The sequence below is a fragment of the Megascapheus bottae genome, chromosome 6 (genome assembly GCF_031878675.1).
Source record: "Megascapheus bottae isolate mThoBot1 chromosome 6, mThoBot2.hap1, whole genome shotgun sequence".
NCBI lineage: Eukaryota > Metazoa > Chordata > Mammalia > Rodentia > Geomyidae > Megascapheus > Megascapheus bottae.
Genome location: NC_143514.1, coordinates 70,432,441 through 70,452,250, shown reverse-complemented (window position 1 = coordinate 70,452,250; position 19,810 = coordinate 70,432,441). Strand labels below are relative to the sequence as shown.

General features: G+C 51.6%; 2 protein-coding genes across 4 annotated transcripts; both read right to left on the bottom strand.

The window, feature by feature from the left end:
• Nucleotides 1-37: 37 nt before the first annotated feature.
• Gale (UDP-galactose-4-epimerase) lies at nucleotides 38-5,106 on the bottom strand. Of its 2 annotated transcripts, none has more exons than XM_090335573.1 (11): nucleotides 5,033-5,106; nucleotides 3,004-3,129; nucleotides 2,556-2,671; nucleotides 2,309-2,422; nucleotides 1,919-2,095; nucleotides 1,245-1,358; nucleotides 1,096-1,162; nucleotides 924-1,009; nucleotides 743-820; nucleotides 496-610; nucleotides 38-402 (listed from the first exon to the last, which is right to left on the bottom strand). In XM_090335573.1, exons 2-11 carry the CDS (start codon nucleotides 3,122-3,124, stop codon nucleotides 344-346), a joined length of 1,047 nt encoding a protein of 348 aa, XP_090191699.1. In that variant the 5' UTR covers nucleotides 3,125-3,129; nucleotides 5,033-5,106; the 3' UTR covers nucleotides 38-343. The 2 variants fall into 2 exon arrangements, with proteins under 2 accessions (XP_090191699.1, XP_090191698.1); XM_090335572.1 differs by having other exon boundaries at nucleotides 3,004-3,169; nucleotides 5,033-5,079.
• A 684-nt stretch (nucleotides 5,107-5,790) lies between these two features.
• Hmgcl (3-hydroxy-3-methylglutaryl-CoA lyase) lies at nucleotides 5,791-19,164 on the bottom strand. 2 transcript variants are annotated; one of them, XM_090335570.1, is made up of 9 exons: nucleotides 19,072-19,164; nucleotides 14,546-14,629; nucleotides 13,188-13,295; nucleotides 12,493-12,588; nucleotides 9,910-10,058; nucleotides 9,224-9,287; nucleotides 8,570-8,758; nucleotides 7,652-7,777; nucleotides 5,791-6,391 (listed from the first exon to the last, which is right to left on the bottom strand). In XM_090335570.1, the coding sequence occupies exons 1-9, from the start codon at nucleotides 19,129-19,131 to the stop codon at nucleotides 6,290-6,292; spliced, it is 978 nt and encodes a 325-aa protein (XP_090191696.1). In that variant the 5' UTR covers nucleotides 19,132-19,164; the 3' UTR covers nucleotides 5,791-6,289. The 2 variants fall into 2 exon arrangements, with proteins under 2 accessions (XP_090191696.1, XP_090191697.1); XM_090335571.1 differs by lacking the exon at nucleotides 19,072-19,164 and adding an exon at nucleotides 18,567-18,962.
• Nucleotides 19,165-19,810: the final 646 nt, after the last annotated feature.

The following is a 19,810-nucleotide window of genomic DNA, read 5'->3' as shown; positions in this document are numbered from 1 at the left end:
TGTTCCAGGTGTGCAGAAGTAGATCTAGAAGAATGCTCAGCGTAAGAAACGGTTTATTAAAATACTTTGGAAAGCCCCCCTGTGGCAGTCTGCATCAGTGCCTGGGAGGAGGTGCGTGGTCCCGGAGCCCCGCCTCCTCTGCATCTGTGGTGGTCCTGCCAGAGCTAAGGAATGCTGCCCAGCTCCTGGTCAGGCTGAAATGGACCCTGCTTGGGTTTGAGGTAGGATAGCCTCAGCTTGGCCCTAGAGCTTCAGGGTGATGTGGTCCTGCAGAGTGATGGGGGAGGCCGCAGAAAAGGCAGCTGTTTCTTTTCCTTTCCTGGTCCGTGGTAAGGGAAGGTACTCAGGCTTGCGCCCCAAATCCTGATGGATTCTGCTGCTGCCAGCGCCACAGATCTTCACCTATGACGGGTGTGGGTTGTCAGGGCCCGCCCTGAGGGCAGCCTGGGGAAGATGCCCTGTGGCCCTCACTGTCCCAGGTCAGTCAGCACTCACACATCCTGTCCAGTCCCAAGACTGCTGTCCAGCCCAGCTCTTCATGGGCCAGGCTGGGGTTAGCGTAACAGGCTGCCACATCGCCTTCCCGCCGTGCCACCACCTTGTATGGGATCTATGAGGAGAGAGACGTTTCATTGAGCACCAGTGCTAGGCAGCCATGGGGTCCTGGGTACACTGGGTGCCCGGTAGGTGGGCAGAGGAGAGGGTCCAGGCTTTTTGCTGCTAGGAGCCAGGCAGGGCCTACCTTCTTCCCTGAGGCCTTCTCCATGGCTTGGACCATCTGCAGCACTGAGTAGCCCGTGCCTGTGCCGAGGTTGTAGATCTGTCCCGGGGAACAGGGTTCATGGATGGGCTGCACTGCCTGTGTGGGCCCCACTGTTCACAACTCCATTCCCCTCCCTCCCTGGCTGTTCTTCTCTTCCTACCCGGCAGCCACATTGTTCCTTTAGCTTCTTCAAGGCTGCGATGTGGCCCTTGGCCAGATCTACGACATGGATGTAGTCCCGGACACCTGCGAGGACAAGGTGGTTGGATGGGGAGTTTGTTGCACCTCTCTCCTGACCCCCACTCCTGGCCCTTTCTGGTCCCTGGGCTCACCTGTGCCATCTTCTGTGGCATAATCATCACCAAAGACATTCAGGGCCTCCCGTCGCCCGATGGCCACCTAGGACAAAGATCAGGTCAGCTCCTTCCAGGTCTCCGCTAGATCCCTGTTGCAATACCTCCAGCCCTTTGCTGCCCCCTACCTGGGAGACGTAGGGCATGAGGTTGTTGGGAATACCCTGGGGATCCTCGCCGATGCGGCCAGAGGCGTGGGCACCTGTGGGGTTGAAGTATCGCAGCAGCACGGCGTTCCAGGTCTGTGAAATGCAGGCACAGTGGGAAGGGGTGCAGGCAGTGTGTTCATCTATGTCAGTTTTCTAGAAATGGGCAAGGGCTGGGGTCCTCCGTCCCGCTGTGACCTTGGGCACCTCACGTCAACTTTTTTTTTTTTTTTTCTTTTGCAATACTAGGGGTTGTACTCAGGGCCTTAGACTTGCGAGGCAGACACTCAGCACTGAGCCGCTGGGGGTTGGTCACTTTCGAGACAGGGTTGCATTGTATGTCTAGGCTGGCCTGGATGAGCTCCTTATTTACACTTGTTGGCATTACTGGGATGATGACTGCACAGGAAACTGGTTTAAGTCCCCAAACCTTTTTTTGTTTTTGTCCAAGCTGGCTTGGAACCATATTCTGATCTCTGCCTCCCAAGTAGCAGGGATTACAGGTTTAAACCAGCATACTTGCTTCAGCACTACCACTCCCAAGCCTCAGCTTCCTCTTTGGGGTGGAGGGTGGGTGCTCAGGAGTCCGTCTTCCAGCTCAAGGAGACCACCAGGAGCCAGGAAGTGACTCCAGGGCTGTGTCCAGAGGCTCTCACCTTGTCTGCCTGACACAGGTCCCGGATCATTTCCTCAATGAAGAACTTGGACTTGCCATAGGGGTTGGTACAAGCCCCGGTTGGGTGGGCCTCGTCCAGGGGCAGGTATTGAGGGTTCCCATACACAGTGGCTGAGCTGCTGAACACCAAGTTCTTCACCTCATGAGCCCTCATGACCTAGCCGGGGGAAGGGGAGGTGGGTCACACATCTCAGTTCCACTTGCCACGCCCATCAGTGCGAGGCTGGGACTAAGGTGATGGGCAGTTAGGAAGAGGGACGTTAAGGCTGGCAGGAAAGGAAAGACATGAGTCCAAGATGATGCAGCTTGGGGCCTCTCTGACTCCCAGGAAAGCCCTTACCTTGGGTGGCTGGCACTGCTGGCCTCTTACCTCCAGAAGCTGGATGGTCCCTGTCAGGTTAACTCTATAGTAGTCCAGAGGCTTCTGCACTGACTCGCCCACAGCCTTGAGCCCAGCAAAGTGAATGACAGCTTTAAAGCTGTGCTGTGGGGGAAAAACCAGGATTGGAGGCGGCTTGGAGGTCCTAGCCCTATGGCAATGAAAGGCTTGCCTTCCAGCTTTGCCAGATCTCACAGGTGTCTGGAGAAGGTGCACCAGTAACCCCTCAAGCACCTACCTTTTTAAAGAGACGTTGTAGGGCCGCCTGGTCCAAGATATCCATCTCCTCAAACTCTATGGAGCAGTCAGTCATCTCCTGGACTCGCTGCAGGCTCTCAGGCAGGGAGCCCCCTCCTGGCAGGGCAGCAGGACATGAAAATCAAGAGATGGGGTCCTGGATCCCAGGATTTTCTTTCTTTTTTTTTTTTTTTTGCCAGTCCTGGCCTTGAGCTCAGGGCCTGAGCACTGTCCTTGGACTTTCTCAAAGCTAGCACTCTACCCCTTGAGCCTCAGCACCACTTCCGGCTTTTTTCTATGTATGTGGTACCAAGGAATTGAACCCAGGTCTTCGTGCATGCTAGGCAAGCACTTTAACCACTAGGCCAAACTCCCGGCCCCGATCCCAGGATTTTCTTTCCCCAAGCCCGCCACAGTCTTCAACCCCAGTGCCCCACTCCCGTGCTCACCTCGGATGGCATTATGGAAATTGTCGATGACCACAGGTTCATAGCCTGCCTCCAGAAGCTCCAGTACAGTGTGGCTGCCAATGTAGCCCGCCCCGCCTGTGACCAGGACCTTCTCTGCCATTGTACCTGGTCCAGGAAAGTGTCAGCTGTGGCCACACTCAGGGCTCTGGATAGAGTTTTGTGAACATTTTTAAAAATTTTTTGTAGATCATGGGGTTTGAAGTTGGCCTGGGCACTGTCCCTGGGCTTTTCAGCTCAAGGCTACTGCCCTACCCTGGAGCTAAGCCCCATTTCCCATTTCCTGGAGGTTAATTGGAGATAAGAGTCTCAGGTCCTTTTGTGCCCTGGCTGGCTTTGAACCTTGGTCCTCAGATCTCAGCCTCCTGAGTAGCTAGGATTACAGGTGTGAGGCACCACACCCGGCTTTTTGTGAACCTTTCTGAATAGCTAGCCTGGGGACTACTATCTCAGCCTCCTGAGGTAGCTAGGATTACAGGTGTGAGGCACCACACCTGGCTTTTTTTTTTTTTTTCCAGACCTGGGCTTGAGCTCAGGGCCTGAGCACTATCCTTGGGTTTTCTCAAGGGTAGAGCTCTACCACTTGAGCCTCAGCACCACTTCCAGCTTTTTTCTATGTATGTGGTACCAAGGAATCGAACCCGGGCCTTCATGCATGCTAGGCAAGCACTCTACCACTAGGCCAAACTCCTGGCCCACACACGGGGCATTTTGTGAACATTTCTGAATAGCTGGCCTGGGGACTACTATCTCAGCCTCCCGAGTAGCTAGGATTCTAGGTGTGAGCCAGTATGTCTAACTGGGTACCATATTTTCAAGTTCCAATTGACCTAGGGTTGGGAAGATGGACTGTGAGGATTCAGCTCCAATGTCCCGACACTGGGCATTCTGGACAGAAGGGAATATGGCAGCTTAATTGGGACCCCAGGATCCCAGCTAGAGGTTCTATCCATTCAACTCAGGTCTCAACTCTCACTAGATGTCAACTGGCTCCTGGTCTCCAGTTTAATGCCTCCAGCTCTGGGCATCCCGCTCCTTCCTTCCCTGTCCCCCAAGAGTCACTTTGGAGGAAGCAGGAAATACACTATGCATATGACCTCCAGGGTGGGGTCCTGAGCCAGACAGGCTGAGTCCAGCTCCTGGGCTGGTGCACAACAGCCTTGGAGCTGCCCGCCTGGCCCACCCCAGGGCAGTGGCTGGGCTCAGTCCATGCCAGGGCCAGCTAAGCTTGAAACTCTTAGCTTGGAACTTCAGATAACGTCCAACCTCAAGGGCCCCTGTGTGGGTCAGTGTCGACGTGGACCTGGCCCAGGCCCCACTGCCAGGTGTGTATCCCCGCCCTGAACAAATTCTGCCCGCGGAGGGGGCGGAGCGGAGCAGGGCGGAAGCCCCAGACACTGTGGCCTTTCATTCCTACGAGCTGGCCTGCTCCTCCTTCCTCTAAGCTACCTCTAAGCTCCTCCAGCTCCAGTCCACGGGACCCGGGGCTCACTGCGTGCTAGGCTCCGTACCCCGCGCGTGTGCGCTATTTTCCTGGAGGTCATTTCTGGCCCTGTACAGAGAAAGTGCCGGGGCTAGCGGGCAAAGTCTTTTGCCTGCGATCCCACCGCAGGCAGGACCGGGTGGGAGTGGGCATCCAGGCTCGCGGCCCGCCCCCTCTCCGCGGCTCTCCATCCGCCTCTGCTCGCCCCGCTGCTCCCCGACGAAGCCTTGGGCCGCCCTGGGAGGCAGCGAGGCTGGCCCGAAGCCCGCGCCACCCGGACCTGCGGATGACTGTGATCGGCTGCCACCGCCTCAGTTTCCCCAGTCTGTACAATGGAGAGGAGCGGGTGCCCAGCCGTGGCTCCGAGAACAGCTGGGAACCAGGGCCGGAATGAATGAACCCACAGCATTCGGGCCACCACAGCAGGACACGAGCGCCCAAGAGGCCTAGGACGCGCCCGGCCTCCAGAAGTCCCTCGCTGCACCCCCGACCACCCGCCCTGCCCTTCCGTCATCCCTCCGCCCGAACCTGCCTGGGTCGAACGTGCCTGGGTTGAACGTGCCTGGACTGGAGCTGCCTGGGTCGCGCTCTCCGTGCTGGTCGCGCGGCGCCGCCTCCAGCACCCGGCGCAGCGGCCCCTTTAAGGGCTGACAGCCCAGCCAGGCTCCGCCCCGCCTCGCCCCCAAGGAAACGTGTCGTGGAGTTACGGGTCTCCGCGGGGACAAAAAGCCCGAGCCGCCGTCGCGCGGCCGTGCGGCGCCTTCCTCCGGAGGCCGGAAGTGGGCGGTGCCATCCCCTGTGAAGGGCGCGGAACCGAGGCGGAGCCTGCGCTTTCAAAGCTGTCTCGCAGCGAAGCCGACGCCGCGAACTGAGCGGCTGGCGACTCGGGCTCTGCAGGAACTGCCCTGTCCACGGCTCCGAGCCCCCACGCCACCCCAGGCCACTTAGAAGACGGCGTTGGTGTGTTACAGAAAGGCCCGGCGTGGACCCTGAGCCAAGCGCCCGGGAACACAGGCCTCCTCCACCTCCGGGAATGGTCTGGGCTGCCAGCAGAGCTGGGGACAGGCACAGGGCGGGCCGGGTGAGAGGGACTGGAAGGCCTGGGAGCTCGCGCAGACACCCCGGGCAGAAGCACAGCGCCTCCAGCTGGCCGCTGGCCACCACCGCACAGGTTTCCAGTTATTGGGCTGGGGACCCAAGTGGACCACCAGGGAAGGATTGGGAACGAGTTAAGTCTCCATTCCCGTCCCCGGAGCAGTGGTTCAGCCACACACATCCTCATCACAAACGCTGGAAAATTAAACCTTTAATTACATGAATTCTTTTCAAAAATCATATTCACTGTGAAGACTCCCCAGAGACAGTGGAGTTGGCAGACGCCTACCAGAGAAGCCCAGACCTCACCCCTTTCAAGCAAGTGCCCTCTGCCAACTTGAGGGGAATCTTTATGCCCTTTGCCCTCGGAAAGCAATGGCTTGGAGCTGTGTCCAGGCTAGCTTGCTAGCTGACAGTCCCAGAAGTTAAGGACCACTCCAAGCAGGTTCCCATGTGTCTCCAGCACAGTGGGGCCTAGTGAATGGAGTCTTGTATGGATCTTCAGAGCTGGCAGGGAGAGCCTGAGGGCCAAGAAGCAACCTAGCCTCCTTCCTGCCTGGAGACACCTCAGAGCTGAGGTGCCTGTGAGGTACCCATTTCTCTTTATTTTATAATCATTTCCATTTCCTCATTCAGAAATCACCCATGTATGTCCTACTGAAGTCCAAGAGGCCACAATAGACCAAATGTTCAGAGTTTACAGGTAGCCTGAGCCACTTTGGAGCTGGTTTTTCTGTTCAGGGTTTGACAGATAAAGTCCCCAGCTTCCAGGAGCTTCTGGAGGTTCACACCCTAGGAGAAACAAGTTAGAGGATGTAGTCAGTCATGACATGCCCTCAATGTCCAGGGAAACAAGACTGGACAGACAACTTGGACACTAAAAGATGACAGGCAGGCCCTTGTTCCCGACCAATGGGACAGGACTGCTGGAGAGGCATCTCCGCCTGACATCTGGGTTATTCTTCTGACAATCCCTTGTATAGTTTGTGGAGACACTGCCAGGGAATCGGGCTCTTTTGTCTCACTGAGACTCCACTTCCAGGGCCTGGCCCACAGACAGTTTGATTATTTTCACCTGTGGTGAGGGGATCAAACCCAGAGCCTTGTGCATGTGAGGCAAGCACTGGACCACCCTGCTTCCTCCAGCCCCTAGACAGCTCTGTGTGTAACACAACACTTCTCTTTGCTGATGTGTAATGTGCTCTCAGCTCTGTGCTAAGTGTTCTACATACAGTTTCTATTTGCTTCTGTTTCTTCCCTGCTAGGAGTGGACCCAGGGCACCAAACAATTAAGCATGTAACATCCTCAGCTATACATTTTCTTACTTAATCCTAATTGCTTAATGAGGTAAGTGCTACTATTATTGTTCCCATTTCTCAGGCTTACAGAGATGAAACAATTTGTCTGAGGTCAGCAGCTTCTATAAAGATGGGGCCTAAGCCAGATGCTTGTAATCCTAGCTACTCAGGAGGCTGAGATCTGATGATCAAGGTTCAAAGCCAGCCTGGGCACAAAAGGACCTGAGATTCTTATCTCCAATTAACCTCTAGAAAACAGGAAGTGGGGCTTGGCTCAAGGGTAGGGTGGTAGCCTTGAGCTGAAGTGCTCAGGGACAAGGCCCAGGCTGAGTTCAAGCCCCATGACACCCCCCCCACACACACACACACAAAGATGGGGCCTAGGGTTAGATTCAAAGCACATTTGTTGTGTGACTTCCATACTGACTTCCAAGCTGCTACTGGGATTCTACAGCCTCTTATGGAGCCCACAGCAGGGGTGGAAGAAGCTAACAGAGCAAACAAAAGCTCAAGAGAATGATCATTTCAGCTTAGAAACCCAGTGCCGTTCTGAACTCTCTCCATACTTCTGGACCTCTAAGACATGATAATGGATATCACTGGGACCTGAGGCCTTCTTGTACTTGGGCTGGAATGAATACATCCTGACCCCCTTGCTCCCTTTCATCACTACAACCCCACATAGGCCCATGGGCTTCTCCAAGTGGAGCGCCTTCAGCTCAGGACTGTCCCCACCAGGGCAAGTGGGCTTACCGTGTGAATGCCCAAGCCTGAGAGCATGTAGACCAGGTCCTCAGTGGCCAAGTTCCCCGATGCTCCCTGTGCATAGGGGCAGCCTCCAAGTCCAGCCACAGAAGAGTCCACAACACTCACTCCCATCTGGAAAGGAAGCAATGGTGAGAGAAAATAATGGTGATGTGTGGCTGTGGTCCTGGAAACCTCCCCATCCATTGGTGCCTGAAATCCCCTCCATGTCATCTGCCCTTCAGCTTATGACTGTGAGCAGCGAAAAACCCATGGAAAGCTGGGGGCAGTGGCTCACGCCTGTAATCCTATATACTCAAGAGGCTGAGATCTAAGGATCTCGGTTCAAAGCCAGCCGGGGCACTAAAGACAGTGAGACTCTTATCTCCAATTAACCTCTAGAAAATGGGAAGTGGTGCTGTGGCTCAAGGGGATCTCAGCCTCCTGAATAGCTAGGGTTACAGGTGTGAGCCACCTCACCCAGCGAGTTCACATTTCTTTATCAACACACTGTAAAGGTTGTACCATTACATGCCTAGGATTAGGTTCTAGAGACCTTTTCCCGCCACTTGTTACCCCCTTTTCTTTTTCTCTACTAGCCCTCTCTTCCTACTTTTTCTTTATTAAGTAAAGAGAATTGTTTTCAAATACGTTTTAGAGTCTTACTATATAGCCTGGGCTGGCTTCAATTTTGTGATTCTCCTGCCTTAGCCTCTCAACTGCTGGTTAAAGGAGTGTGCCACCACTCTTGGATTGATAAACATTCTCATGAATTAATTTGCCTATCATGTGAGAATAAACATATGCATCAATAAAACCAAAACCAAGATCCTACCCTTGTGTCCTCTGATGGGGGGGTGAGGGGAAGAGAGAGAGAGAGATAAAGAAAAACAGGGGGTGTGCACAGGCATGAGCACCTTTGCTTACCTGCAGAGCCATCAACGTGTTGGCCAGGGCTTGGCCATAGGTATCATGGCAGTGGACAGCCAGGGCAGCCACAGGTACCTCATGCATGACAGCAGACAGCATATCCTTCATGAGCCCGGGGGTGCCCACACCAATGGTATCCCCCAGGGAGATCTCGTAGCAGCCCATGGAGTACAGCTTCTTGGCAACCTGGAGAAGCAAGCAGACACTTAGAAGACTCCAGACCTCACCAATAAGGGGAGGGATCCTTGGCCAGGCATTCTCCAAGTCTGGGGTGCTAAATTCCTAGGGGGTCCTAGGCTCTGACAACTGTGGCTCAAGTGGTAGAGCTCTGGCCTTGAGAAAGCCCAAGGACAGTGCTCAGGCCCTGGGTTACTCTGGATGGTAGTAGCTGCCAAAGATGTGGCTCCTCACCTACTAGGACCCTGGGCAGGCCACCTTGAGGTCACCACTTCACCCATCAGGGATGGCCTCTGGCAGCAGGACTAGAAGCTGAGTTGAGGCTTTCAGGCTGGGTAGAGGCCAGGCAAGTAGGGGGCCTGCAGAGAGCAAGTGAGGCCCAGAGTGGCTTAATGAAGGGGTGGGTCACAGATGCTATCAATGACCAGGGCACCTGTGCAGACAGGGACTGGAGAAGTAGCCCACCACACACACCTCAGCTACTTTAGCCGGGGAGATCTTCCCTTCATAGGGACATCCAAGGGTACAGGAGATGTACCTGTGGGAAGATGGGAGGGATGGAGTTAATGCTCCAGCCAGGCTGAGGCAGGGTGGCTGCTTGACTTGAAGCTAGGTCCTGGCCTGAGCAAAAGGCTAGCTCAGTGTGACAGCACAGCAAGGCAGGTGGTGGGCTTAGTATTAGAAGATGCAGTGGAGAGCCATGGAAGGGATCTGGCAGTGCTCAGGAGACAGGGGATGAGAACAGGAGTGGGTATCAGGGCCAGCCTGAGAGCCAAAATCGGCTGCTCTTGTGCGTGGACAGAGGAGTCACCCCTTCATTTGCTGTGCTGAAGCTTACTGAGATAACTCATGTGCCACAGAGCACGTGAGCAAGACCAATTAGGTCCTGTCCGCCTAGAGTGCTTTCAAGTTGGAACTAGGCAATAAAGAGGCCATTGAGCAAGGGGCTGAGATCATCTCAGATGAGTGCCATGAAGAAACAGGGAGAAGCAACAGGAGCAACAGGAGCCACCTGCAGAGAGGCCTCGTGCTAGGATTGTGGGAAAGGCTTCCTACAGTGCTCTGACACACTCGCCTGGGAAGAGGCGCTGATGTATGGGGTTTGGGCTGACCCATGCAAGGGGGAGGGATGGGGGAGGCAGAGCCCCAGGCTGACTCACCCCCGCACAGGAATGCTGGCTGCCTGAGCAGCCTTCATGATCCCGTCAAAGCGCTGGAAGCTCTCGGCTATGGAGCAGTTGGCATTCTTCTTGGTGAAGAGCTCAGAGACAGCCCCGAAGATGCTTACTTCCTTGGCTCCAGCAGCCACCTGCCAACACCCAGGCAAAGACTTCAACTTTCCTGGTGTTCTCACGGTAAACTGTACAGTATGGGAATTGTGCCCCTATAATATGATGTGGTGAAGTCCTAACCCCAGCCCTTCTGAATGTAGCCTTATTTGGAAACAGGATCATTGAAAGCACAGGTAGAGGGGGCCATGTTGGCTCAGGCTTAGAAGATAAGAGGCTGTGCGACCCCGTGGAGACAAAGATGAGGCTATGTGACCATGGGAGCAGAGTGGAGTGATGCAGCTACAAGCCACAAAGCACCAAGGATGGCTGAGACCACCAGAGACTAGAGCAAGGCAGGGGGCAGGCTCTCTCTGTTGGAGGCCTCAGAACAAGGTTATTTGTTGACGCCTACATTTCTGACTTTAGCCTCCAGAATGTAAAAGAATAAACCAAGTTCTGTTATTTTAAGTCACTTCTGCGGCATTTTCACAGCAGCTCTGGGAAATCTACAGAGTGAATTAAATCTCAAAACAAAAACAAGATTGATGGCATAGTCAGTGGTAGAGAGTTTCTCCAGCAAGTGCAAGACCTGGGGTTCTACCCCAGCACAACTAGGGGGAGAAAAACACCCCAAATCAATTCTGATAGCCCCCAAGGAAATTGCCACTGACATTTTTTTCTTTTCCTTTCCTTCCTTCCTTTTTCTTTTGGTGCCATTCCTGGGACTTGAACTCAAAGGCCTGGTATCTTGAAGCTTCTTTTCCTCAAGGCCAGTACTCTACCATTGAAGCCATAGTTCTACTTATGGCTTTTTTTTTTGGATAGTTTATTAGAAATAAAAGTCTCACAAACTTTCCTGCCTAGGCTAGCTTAGAACTGGGATCCTCAGTTATGAGTTTCTTGGGCCCAGCTGGGGATTACTCTTAAAAGAAGCTTTCTGTCTAAATGAAGAAATAGTATCTCCAAAGATGCTGTTATCTACACTTTAAGAAATTGACAAAGCTGGGCACCAGCTCACACCTGTAATCATAGCTATTCAGGAAGCTGAGATCTGAGGATCACAGTTCAAAGCCAGCCTAGGCACAAAAGTCCATGAGACCCTTATCTCCAATTAACCACCAGAAAACCAGAAGTGGCATTGTGGCTCAACCTGGTAGAACATTAGCCTTGAGCTAAAGAGCTCAGGGATAGCGCCCAGGTCCAGAGTTCAAGACCCATGACAGGCAAAAAAAGAGAAAAAAAAGCCGGGTGAGGTGGCTCATGCCTGTAATCCTAGCTACTCAGGAGACTGAGATCTGAGGATTAAGGTCCAAAGCCAGCCGAGGCACAAAAGGACAAGAGATTCCTATCTCTAATTAACTTCTAGAAAACAGGAAGTGGGGATTGGCTCAGGGTAGGGTGGTAGCCTTGAGCTGAAGAGTTCAAGGACAATGCCCAGGCCCAGAGTTCAAGCCCCATGACCCACAGAAAAAAAAAAAAAAAAAAAAAAAGACAGCTAGCCAAGTACTATTGAAACATGTGGAGAGCTTGGTTATTTTCTCTAAAGTATAGATTGAATCCAGGTGCTTGGTGGCTCACACCTGTAATCCTAGTGACTCAGGAAGCTGGGATCTGAGGATCATGGTTCAAAGCCAGCTGTGGTAGGAAAGTCCCCGAGACTCATCTCCAAATAACCACCAGAAAAACAAACGTGGCACTGTGGCTCAAAATAGTAGAGTGCGGGACCGGGAGTTTGGCCTAGTGGTAGAGTGCTTGCCTAGCATGTACGAAGACCCGGGTTCGATTCCTCGGTACCACATACATAGCAAAAAGCTGGAAGTGATGCTGAGGCTCAAGTGGTAGAGCTCTAGCCTTGAGAAAATCCAGGGATAGTGCTCAGGCCCTGAGCTCAAGCCTAGGACTGGCAAAAAAAAAAAAAAATAGTAGAGTGCTAGCCTTAAGTGAAAAAGCTCAGGGACAGTGCCCAGTTCCTGACATCAAAAAAATAGAGGCCAGGTACTAGAAACTCACACTTTGTAATCCTAGCACTCAGAAGGCTGAGATGTGAAGACTGAGGTTCAAAGCCAGCCTTGGCAGGAAAGTTCTTGAGATTCTTATCTCCAATTAACCTTCAAAAAGCCAGAAGTGAAGCTGTGGCTCAAATTTAGTGCTCCAGCCTTGAATGAGAGAGCCAAGCGAGTGTGGAAAGCCTTGAGTTCAAGCCCCAGCGATAACAGGAACCTGTCAGGTGCTGGCTAGGTGTCTCCATACTCTTCATATTCTGAAGTCATCACAAAAGTACTTATGTAAAGGTACTCATTAGCACTCATGTACAAGTAGACTAAGTTCTAAGAAGTTAAGCAGCAAGTCAGGATCACAGAGTAATCACAGAGCAGTGGCAGGGCCACAACTGCTCTCTGAAGGAGGACGTCCCAGTACAGGGACGAATGTCTTCGGTCTATTCCAGGAGCCCCCACCAAGTGAGCTTCTTACCGCTGCCTCGAAGCCTTTCATGTTTGGGGTCAGGACTGGGTAGCTGATGCCAGGAAACTTCTGAATACCCCTCAAGACTTCACTGTGGTCAGCCATCTGGAGCCAAACAAATTATTGTCAACTAACTAATCACCAAAGCAGGCAGAGAGCAAAACAGGTAGAGAAAAACCTTTCACCCTGTCTCTGTTCTATAGTCCCTAGAAAAAGCCTCCAGGGCTGAGTATGCCTATGGCTTTTGCTATCTGCTCGAGTGCTGAAGGGCCAGGAGGCCTAGTGGGGCTGGGTGATATCTCTCCCTCCTCTGTATGGTCAACACTGTCAGCTTTACATAAGTAAGTTGTACCCGCACCCAGCCAACTGTGTTATCTAGTACTCTGTAACAGGATCTGTCTAACCAACCTGCTTGCCTGTGACTCAGGTCACAGGTTATGTCCTTGTACACACATACATGGAAATCACAGACACACAGAGTCTTGTCATATGGCCAGAGGAGACCTGAGTGGCCACCTCCAACATGCAAGGAGGAAAAACCTTAGTAAAACTACCAGTAGGTTGGGGCAGGCCTCAGAATGAATCACACTCCAGCTCCCATGTCATCTTTCAGTGTCCCACAGTGCTGAGCATGGCATAGGATCTGAGCCAGGGGCCTGGAAATCCACGCTCCGGACTAATGCCCACCAGAGGCTGTGGCTCACCTGGGGAACCCATTTGGGAGACACGAAGCTGGTGGCTTCTATGACGGGGAGCCCTGCTTCAGAAAGCATGTCGATCAGCCTGATCTTCACGGCAGTAGGGACGATAGTCTACAGCAGGATGGGACAGCATAAGACAGGTCAGCATTGGTACTGAAATGGCCTCAGTGGGCACTGCTTGTTAGTTCAATGCTTTTGCTACAGCAAGCTCTTCAGTGTCTCAGCCTCCAAACGCAAGCAGGAATTCACATGTAATCCTTGCCTGTTTTCACATCTATAGAGGGTCTTCTGGTCTAAGCAGTTTATATCTACTAGGAACCACATTCTCCTGCCATGCACACTGTCTCTGACCTTCCAATAATTATGACATCATAAACAAATGGGGAGCTTGCATGTGCAGAGATGACTCCCGCCCTTGCCTCTGGGACTTATGAGGGAGGGCCCAAATATCACATCCTCCTTTTTCCTGTTCTTAATTGGCACAGGACTTTATTCTCACAAGGCTCAGTCTATTGCTTTCCCCCCTCTCTAGTCATCTGGTTGCTCACTGGATTCTATGGATCCTGAGATCCTACTCATGGACAGTAAGCTTAAGTCTCAATTCATAGTACACAGAAGCCCTTACCTTCCTGCTGGAAGCTTCCGTTAGGAGTATTAAGCTAGGCTGGGAAGGTAGCTTAGCGTTAAAAAGCTTGCCTAGCATGCATGAAGCCCTGAGTTCAGTTCCTCAGTGGCACATAAAAAGGAAAAGCCAGAAGTGGCACTATGACTCAAGTGGTAGAGTGCTAGTCTTGAGCAAAAAAGCTCAGAGACAGTGCCGAGGCACTGAGTTCAACTCCCCCTCTCCCCCCCCCCCCCCCGGCCCTGCAGCCATATATAAGAGTATGTTGTTGAGTTAAGATTGTAAAATAGTACATCTGTTTGGTTTTTGTGATAGTTCTTGGGCTTAAACTCAGGGCCCAGGTACTATCCCTGACCTTTTCTTGCTCAGGGCTACCATGATCTTCAGCTCTCAGTCTCCTGAGTAGCTAGGATTCCAGGCATGAATCACCAGCACCTGGTTAGTTACTCTTTTTTTTTTTTTAATTTTTTTCTTGCTAGTTCTGAGGCCTGAACTTAGGGTCTTGGGCTTTCTCAAGGTTAGTGCTCTACCACTTGAGCCACAGCACCACTTCCTGCTTTTTCTGTGTATGTGGTACCAAGGAATCAAACCAGGGCTTTGTGCATGCTAGGTAGACACTCTATCACTAGGCCACACTCCCAGCCGCTAGGCACTCTTATATTGACAGCATAATATTTTATTTGTTTTAGTAGTCAGTACAGATGCTTGAAGCACCTTTTTGACTGTTTTCCATCTTTACCTTTTCATTTTGCAGACCATCTCGGGGGCCGACCTCCACAATCTTCACTTGCTTTGGGAAGGTGCCCATAGATGCGGTGCTGACCTTTGGTTTAAGAGGAAAGATAAGTGAGAGAGATTGTCACAGTTCTCCATGGACCACTCTCATAGGAGGGGTGCTTCTTCACTAATGCTGAGACAAGTGGTATTTTTCTTTGTATAATGTACATGCAGTTTCCTCTAGTATTAACATCAAAAGCATATTACAAGCCAGGTACCAATGGCTTATGCCTACAACCCTAGCTACGCAGGAGGCTGAGATCTGAGGATGAGAGGTTGGAGTCAGCCCAGGCAGAAGAGTTCTTGAGACGTCTCCCCACTCTTCCCACCATCACTAGGCCTTGCACTCAGAGCCTCAAGCTCTCTCTTGGCTTTTTCACCTAGGTCTCTATCACTTAAGTCACACCTCCACTTCCATCTTTTTGGTGATTCATCAAAGATAGAGACTTACAGATTTCTTTGCCTGGCTGGCTTTGAACCTTAGGTCTTAGAATTTTTAGATTTCAGCCTCCTGAAGAGCTGACAGGCGTGAACCACCAGTACCCAGCTGGGACTATCTTAAATACAAACCAACAGCAAAAATACCAGAGCATGGTTCAAGAAAACGCTGAGAACCCGCCCCCCCCCATACACACACACAAAATAAAAACAAACTGAAAACAAACAAAAAATCCAGTCTGTTTTTTTCCTCCATGTGACACAAATTGTTAACCTCTTACTCTGTATAAAAGGCATGACATGTGCCCTGTTGCTTAAGCTGGACCTGGCTTACTGCACAGCCACGGGCTCAGCCCAACTTGGCTGTCACAAAACTCACAGCTTGGCCCTATTGTCCACTTTCTACCAGGGCCAGCAAGCAGTGTGCTCTACTCCCCCCTCCCCCCCATACCCTGCTGTCATCCTCATCTCTAGTATTTTATTTCAGGGCTACACTTATTTCCTTATTTCCACGGGCACGGGAAACATGCCCATGCCACCTTTCCTCCAGAAGATTATAAACCTGGGGTGCCTTGTTTGTTTCCACGCCTTTGTCCTAACTGTAGAGCACTGTGTATGGTACAAAGTAGCACTCATTAAAGTGACAAGAACAACCCCATAATGCACGGGGTCACAGCTGTCCAAGAGAAAAGTGATCACTGAGTGCTCAGTGTGGTGGGTTCATAGGAAGGCTCTGTACTGGGGAAAATGGGCCTGCAGGAGACTGCACCCCTTAAAGAAAATCTGAAAAGCCTCTATGTAAAATGTGTCCCAAATCTTCCCTCCTCCCCTAGTAACATGGGCTCTTTTTTTTTTTTTTTTTTTTTTTTGGCCAGTCCTGGGCTTGGACTCAGGGCCTGAGCACTGTCCTTGGACTTTCTCAAGGCTAGGGCTCCACCACTTGAGCCTCAGCACCACTTCCGGCTTTTTTCTGTATATGTGGTACCGAGGAACTGAACCTGGGTCTTCATGCATGCTAGACAAGCACTTTAACCACTAGGCCAAACTCCCGGCCCCAACATGGGCTCTTTTGCCTCTTTCATCCTTAGTACAACTTGTCAAACATATTTCATTTTACCACAGTTAATCTAGGTAAACACCTCTCCTTCCCCATGGCAGTTACTAAGCTGGAAGACCCGAGATGTCCCACCAAAATTGGTCTAGTACAGGACACTACATTATTCCAGGGGCACTTGAGTGTCATGACACAGAGAGGATGGACTTTGCTTTGTTCCCTGCTGTATTTCCAAGACTTTAAGCCACAATAGGGACTCCATAAATGACATAATTGTGGAGAGAACATAAAACTTGCTTCCAAGTTTCTAAAACAGGTTAAACTGAAACTCATCTCATTTTCTGTAACAACACTTAAGATAATAATTTACAGTGGCTCATGCCTGTAATTCTAGCTACTCAGAAGCCTAACATCGGAGGATCATGGTTCAAAGCCAGTCTGGGTCAACTAACCACCTAAGAAGTTGGAAGAAAAGCTGTAGCTCAAGTGGTAGAATACTAACCTTGAGCAAAAAAAAAAAAAAAAAAGCTTAGGGACAGTGCCCAGGCTCTGAGTTCAAGCCCTAGTGCCAGCACAAAACCAAGAGCCAGGCACTGGTGGCTCACACCCATAATCCTACGTACTCAGGAAGCTGAGATTTGAGGATTGCAGTTCAAAGCCAACTGGGACTTGATCACAAAGAGGCTCAAGGACAGCGCCCAAACTGTGTTCAAGCCAAAAGAAAAAAAATAAAAAAGAAAAAAGAAAAAGTAGTTTTGTTTTTGTCAAGTATAGTGGTGCACACCTCTAATCCAGCATTCATAAGGCTGAGGCAGAAGGATGTTTAACATAGGCTGAATAGTCTAACAAATGTTATTTAGCTGGCGCTGTAGCTCATGTCTGTGATCCTAGCTACTTGGGTCATAGAGATTTGAGGGATCACGGCCTGCCAAGACCAAAATAACAATAACAACAACAACAACAATAATAATAAGCCAGTCCTGGGGCATGAACTCAGGACTCAGGGGCTATCCCTGAGCCTCTTTGTGCTCAAGGCTAACACTCTACCACTTAAGCCACAGCACCACTTCTGCCTTTTTCTAAGTAGTTTATTGGAGATGAGTCTCATGGACTTTTCTGTCTGTGCTGGCTTCAAACCATGATACTCAGATCTCAGCCTTCCAAGGAGCTAGAATTATAGGTGTGAGTCACTAGTGTCTGGCTATGTATATGGTATCTGGGGCCATGATGGATACTCTTATCTCCAATTAACTACCAAAAAAGCCCTGGAAGTGAAGCTGTGGTAGACCACTCTCCTTGAGCAAAAAAGGCTCAGGGACAGTGCCCATAGCCTGAGTTCAAGCTCTAAGACCAGTACAAAAAACAAACAAACAAGCCAGGCATAACAGAGGTGGCTCACGCCTGTAATCCTAGCTACTCAGGAGGCTGAGATCTGATGATCAAGGTTCAAAGCCAGTCCGGGCACAAAAGGACCTGAGGCTCTTATCTCCAGTTAACTTTTGGAAAACGGGAAGTGGGGCTTGGCTCAAGGGTAGGGTGGTAGCCTTGAGCTGAAGTGCTCAGGGACAAGGCCCAGGCTGAGTTCAAGCCCCATGACCCACAAAACAAAAAAAAAGAACTAAAAAAATGTAAAACACAATAATCCTTCCTTCAATATTTGCCAGGCACTTAAATAATAACTCACATTATCCTTGCCACAACCTTATCAGTTAGGGATTATCATGATCTCCATTTTACTGGGAAAAATCTGAAGCCCAAAGAAAACAAATTTTCCCAAGCAAGCACAAGGCCTTGCCACACCATTCCAGTGACACCGAAAACAAAGTATCCCAAGGTTCCATGGCTCAATGGTCACAAAACAGTATCAGAAGCTGGCAGAGTGGCTTTGGGATGCAAGCTCCTAGTCCTTAGGTCACTGCTGCTACTGCTGCTTATTCCCCTTGGTCTGGTCTTCTCTCGGATAAATAAAAAGGCCTCTCAGAGATGACCCTCTGTAACCATATTAAGGCATCCTGAGATGGGTGGTTAATCCATATCCATCAGAACAAACTCGAACACTCATAGCAGGGGCTATCTTTATCCAAATTCCAGGACAGAAAAACTGCCCCCAAATCACACAGCTATGTGACTTTCATTATGCCATGCCCTCCCATCCAGAGGATTATTATCTATCATCTCATTCAATTTTCCTAACTTCCTAAAGTTAGAGTCTTCATTTTCCACGTGACTAATTGGATGAGGTGGGTGGCCTGAAGATATGAAAGAGATTTTCTGAAAGAGCACTAGTATTTGGAACTGTGATTTCTCCAACTATTAATCTTCCCCCAACCCCGCTGAGTTGACAGTTGGGTGGTCAAGTGTTTTGAGATCTTGGATTCCTAGAACCACCCCAAAACAAACCAACAAACAAAAATCCCAAACACAGGGCAAAACAACAAAAACCCGGCACTAATTACTTAAGAGCCGAAAGAATGCCAAATGCGTTACCTACTTGTTCTCAATCTCCAAAACAACCCCGAAGTAATGTATACCCCACTGTACAGACGAGACAACTGGAGTCCTTTGGCCTAGAAAGGGGCGAGGTCTGCCCCTCCTCCAACACAGCTGACTCCACCGGGAGCAGCCGGCGGTCGCCGCCGAACGGGCCGAAGCACAGCCGCCAGGGCCCGCCGCGAAGCCCCCGGCGCCCTTCAAACCAAGCAGAGCGGGGCGGGGAAGCGGCTGGGCCGGGGGCGACCTGGAAGAGGAAGGTGTGCGCGTGGCTCCCGAGCCTGGTGTCGAGAGGAAGGGCCGAGGACGGCGTTCCCGTCGACGGGGGGTCGCGTCACCTCCGCTTGCCTCCGTTTCCCCACAGCCCATAAGGGTCAGCGGCAAAGGCTGTCGGGCTCCCCTTCTTAAGGCAGCCGCGGCCACCGCGGCCACCGCGGCCGAGCAAGCCCCCGGCTCAGGCCCCGCACGGTCCCGGTGCCCCAGGGGCGGCTGCCCGCGGCACTTACAGCCCGGAGGGACGCCAAGCCCACCGCTCGCCGCGGCAGCACCTTCCTCACGCCCGCCATCTTGGAGCATCGTCCCGCCCCGCCCAGCCGCGAGCCCACGTGACCCCCGAGTGGGCGTGGCCGCGCGGCTGGGCGGGGCCTGCGGCCGCCAATCCCCGTCCGGCTCCCGGCCGCTCCCGGTTTTTGTTTGTTGGTTTTGTTTTGTTCTGTTTTTTACCTTCGCCCCAATTCCTACAGTTTCAGTAGTCTGGCTGAGTGCTTGTCACCTGCCAAAGTGAGGGGCAAAGGCAAAGCCTGACAAAAAGCTAAAGCCTCCGGCTTCCGGTGTTTACCCTGGAAGTGTGGGAAGACACATTACTGAGCAATGAGCTCCAGGGATGGGGTTGTGATGGAGGCCTGAATGCAGAGTAGGATCCAGCCCAGCTGTGAAAGCGGTCCAGGCGACAGCAAATGCGATGGCCCAGAGGCAAACCACTGAAAGCGTTTGTCTGTTTGGTGCCAGTCCTGTGGCTTGAACTCAGGTGCTTCCCCGCCCCCGCCACGCCCCCAGCAGTTTCTTTTTTTCTTTCTTTCTTTTTTTCTTTCTTTCTTTTTCTTTCTTTTTTCCAGTCTCCGGGCTTGCGAGACTGTCCTTGAGCTTTCTCAAGGCTAGTGCTCTGCCACCTGAGCCACAGCACCACTTCTGGCTCTTTTTTTTTCTATGTATATGATACCGAGGTCTTCATGCCTGCTAGGCAAG